Source organism: Chenopodium album, chromosome 18 (assembly GCF_948465745.1).
Source record: "Chenopodium album chromosome 18, dcCheAlbu1.1, whole genome shotgun sequence".
Taxonomy (NCBI): Eukaryota; Viridiplantae; Streptophyta; class Magnoliopsida; order Caryophyllales; family Amaranthaceae; genus Chenopodium; species Chenopodium album.
Window position 1 is genome coordinate 39612356 of NC_137851.1, and position 4282 is coordinate 39616637.

General features: G+C 30.9%; 1 protein-coding gene across 1 annotated transcript; it reads right to left on the bottom strand.

Moving 5' to 3' along the window:
* Positions 1–1177: 1177 nt before the first annotated feature.
* Positions 1178–1832, bottom strand: LOC145592134 (uncharacterized). The gene is made up of 3 exons (XM_081648596.1): positions 1531–1832; positions 1379–1469; positions 1178–1327 (listed from the first exon to the last, which is right to left on the bottom strand). Exons 1-3 carry the CDS (start codon positions 1830–1832, stop codon positions 1178–1180), a joined length of 543 nt encoding a protein of 180 aa, XP_081504722.1.
* Positions 1833–4282: the final 2450 nt, after the last annotated feature.

A 4282-nucleotide genomic window follows, 5' to 3' on the forward strand; every position in this document is an offset into this window, starting at 1 on the left:
GTCATGTTTGAGTCGGGATACGTTGGGTCTTACATCTAATCAAGTTTGGATTGGGTTTGGCTCAGGTTAATAACAGGTTGGGTTATATTCGAGTTGGGTGAATAATAGGTTGGGTTTAATTCAGGTTATCACGAGTTAAAATGATATAAGGTCATTCTCGGGTTCGAATCGAGTTCAGTTCAAGTCAATAATTTGCAAGTTAGAATCAAGCCATTCTCGGGTTTTAGTCGGGTTTGGTTCAAGTCAATAATTTGCGGATTATAATCATGTTGGGTCATTTAATTTCCAAGTCGAATCATTATCGGGTTCAAGTCGGCAAGTCAATAATTTACGTGTTACATTTAGGTCGAGTCATCTCCAGGTCAATTCATGTTCGGATTCGAGTCTCAAATACGCAAGTCAACTCGGATCTAGGGTTGGTCGGGTTAAGTTGGGTTCGGGTCACCATTTTTTCGGGTTCAGACGAGTCGGTTAATAATCGAGTTTGGGTCCGTATTCGGGTCAAGTCAGCTTTTGACAGTTCTACATATTATAATGTTAGTTTTAATACCATGGAACCATGGGGTCTCATGGTAAATGTGGTTCCATACTATTTTTAGAAATATTTCAAGTATTTTAGAACAAAAATAGAAATCATGCCAAGTATTTTGGGACAAAGGAGTAATACAGGATATTATCTTCAATTTTGTAAATAAAGACATTTCATAAATCAAACAATTCATATAGTATAAAATATCATAAAGTAAATGAAATATTTCATAAAGTTAATGTCTAATAGATAAAAGCAAATAAACTGAATTTTAATTCAATAGTACAATTACTTAGAGTAAATGTAAAAATATTACAATGATAAAAATAAAAATAAAAAAAAAAATTTGTTCAGTATATCTTGGTCTTGATCTTCCAAAACATCTTAAAATTTTCATGTATTATAATAACCGCACAAAAATAAACATCAGAAAATTAGTGACAAATTAAAGTAAATAAATTATAATGTAAAGTAAATAAATTACAAGTTAAAGTAAATGAGAAAAGTGCAAAGGTAAAATAACAAAAAAAGTACCAAATATAAAAATACCTGCACATTAAATAAAAAGTATATCAAGTTAAATGTTAAAGTAAATAAATAACAGATTAAAGTAAATATAACACATTTAAAAGTAAAATACCTGAAGAACTACTTGTTTGGACAGTTTCTACTGTCATGTGAAACACCAGATTGCCCACAAGCTCTACAAGTTCTGCCCTTTTTGGATTTTTCTTCAGAAGCTATTTCTTTTTCACTCTTCAAATGCTTTGAACTTCTGGCAGAACCTTTATTAAGACACTAATTTGGAGGCAAGATGTTTACATCTACTTCATTTTACCCAACCAAAACCTGAATATCAGCACCTTTCACCTCTTTTGAACTAGTTGCATTTTCAGGATTATTCTTTCTTAGCATCTGCTCCTCAAATGAAGATAATGTCCTAATAAGATAAATCATCCTTAGATTGGTCAGATAAACTAACACAACTGAAAATCTTGGACCGCACATCACTCATCAATTGCTTCTTCTTATCATACTTAGAAGCATCATCCAGAATAACGTTTATGGCTGAAGCTTTCTTCAGAACGTCTTTTCTCCAACGATTCAAGATATAAAAATCAGGAATTTTACAAATAGACTTGCCTTTCATAACAAAAAGAATGTGTCTACATAAGATGCCTTGACTCTCAAACATTTTACAAGTACAACTTGACTCATATGTAGCCAAGTTAAAATTTACATCAAAATTTTTCCTTTTCTCATGATCAACAATTATAGAAAACTCCACACCATCTCCATACATAGAACTACAACTTTCAACACCACATGAGAAACAGGCTGCCTAGCATTCTTCTTGAAAATCATAAAAGATGGAACGAGTATAAACAACAGCAGCATGCTTTTCTAAGTGTAAATGAGTAAGCAATTGAGGCTCAGATTTATTAAGCCTGTTCAAATCATCCTGTTCATGCCTTTGAGCATCAAGAGCAGTTTCATAACGAACAAAAAATTCAACACAGGTCACACGGGGGTTTGTAAAATTACAAAAGAAACTGTTTTCACCTTCAGAACTAGAAGTAGAATGTAGTAACCCACCCATAAATAAGTCCCTGAAATACGCAGGGATCCAAAAATGTTTAATCTTGAACATGTATACAAACCAATCATGATTGACAAGGCCAAATTCCTCCATAACACTGTTCTAGCCATCAACAAATACATGGGGATCAGTTTCTCTATCCCAAACTACTGCACTTAGCTTTTTCAAGAAGTCAGTTTCATTACAAAACTGAGTTCCAACCTTTTCAGGTAACTTCCTCATTATGTGCCACATACATAACCTTGTTTAGTCTTGGTAAAAACCTTTTGTATGGCAATACTCATTGCAGGGTCTTGATCAGTGATTATACAAGAGGGTTCTCTTCCCATACACTTCAAAAAAGTTTGAAGTAGCCACATAAAAGATTCTACATCTTCTTTAGATAATAAAGCAGCACAAAATGTAACACATCTCTTATGATTATCAACACTAGTAAACGGACAGAAAACCAATGAATATTTATTTGTATCATAGGTAGAATCAAAAGAGAGAGAGTCCCCAAACAATTGATAATCTCTTCTACCAATAGCATCAGCCTAATAAATACGAGTCAAGTGCCTGCTTTCATCAACACATTAATCAAAATAATAACCCCCTTTACTGGTTTTCACTTTTTGTTCAAGGTTTTGAACAAACATTGCACCATCAGCATTAGAAATATAAACTTTTTAGTCCCTAGAAAAATTTTTGAAATCATTTTTACTGCCCCTGACATTTTCAAACCCACCACAAAGTTCTTTCATGATCCTATAAGACATAACAACCCCTATATTTAACTTTGAGTTGTCAAAAATAAACTTCTTATGAGCAAAATTTAAACCAACTTCATATTTAGTAACCTTCCTAGTAATAGGTGTAGAAAAAGGGTGAGAATGAGGCTCATAAAAAGAATAAACAATATACTGACCACCATTACAAAACCTAAATTTAATCTTAGCTGGACATCCAACTCTCTTCACAATCTTTTTCATTAAACATGCACCTTCAACTTGTTTACCAGCTTTCTTATTATTTGTCACATATACACCCTTCTTTGTTGCATAATAAATATTTAATTACAGTAACTCCTTTATCATTAGAATCATCCTTATTCTTTTGTACTTTAGTAGTACTAGAACGGACTTTAAATCCACACTCATTGGCATATTTGTAATAAAAGGTAATACCAAGTTCAAGAGTATCAAATTTCATTCCAACAAAAGGGTTTGTTTTCCAAAGAACAACCTGGCATATACTCTTTATCACCTCCAGAATTATAATATATCCTAGGAAGAACAAGCTGAGTGGGTGTTTTAAAAATTCTTACATTCATATCTTCATTAGTGGCTGCAGCAGAACAATGCTCTACACTTTCAGTCATCTTCCTGAAAAGTAAATGAATTAAAGAAAAAAGTAAATAAACAATAACAAAAAGTAAACCAATTATACTAAAAAGTTAATGACTCAAAGTAAAAAAAAAATAAAAAATAAAAAAAAATAAAATAAAATAGAATAACTGAAAAAATTAAACACAGTAAAAAACATGAAGTTATAAAGATTAAGCAAAATTAATAATGAAAAGTAAATCACAACATAACAAAATCGTAATATAAGACTCAAAACAACACAAAATCATAATATAATGCAATGAACAATAAATCGTATTATAAGACTCAAAACAACACAAAATCATAATATAATGCATGAACAATAAATCGTATTATAAGACTCAAAACAACACAAATCATACAATTAGACTCAAAATTATAAAAAAAAAAAAACCCAAATCGTAATATAAAACCCTAAAATGTAGTAAGTAATTGAAAAAAATCCCTAAATCGTAGTATATGAACCATACATCGTAGAAAGTACTTCAAAAAACATAAAAGCATAACAAAACAACACTAAATAAAATAGAAGTAAGCTGGAAAATTCGAACAAAAACAAAAACAACAATTCAAAAATAATAAATCGAACGAAAAAACAAAAAATCTCAAATCGAACAAAACATATCGCAAATCGATAAAAAAATTCAGAAAATCATAAAAAGTATAATAAATAAAAAAAAATACCTCAAACAATGACGAAAATCAAAGAATTACAGCAAAAAAATTGATCAGCAAAGAAGAAAGTCCCGATTTGAGAGTGCAAAAGAGGAGAGATTTGAGAGTAGA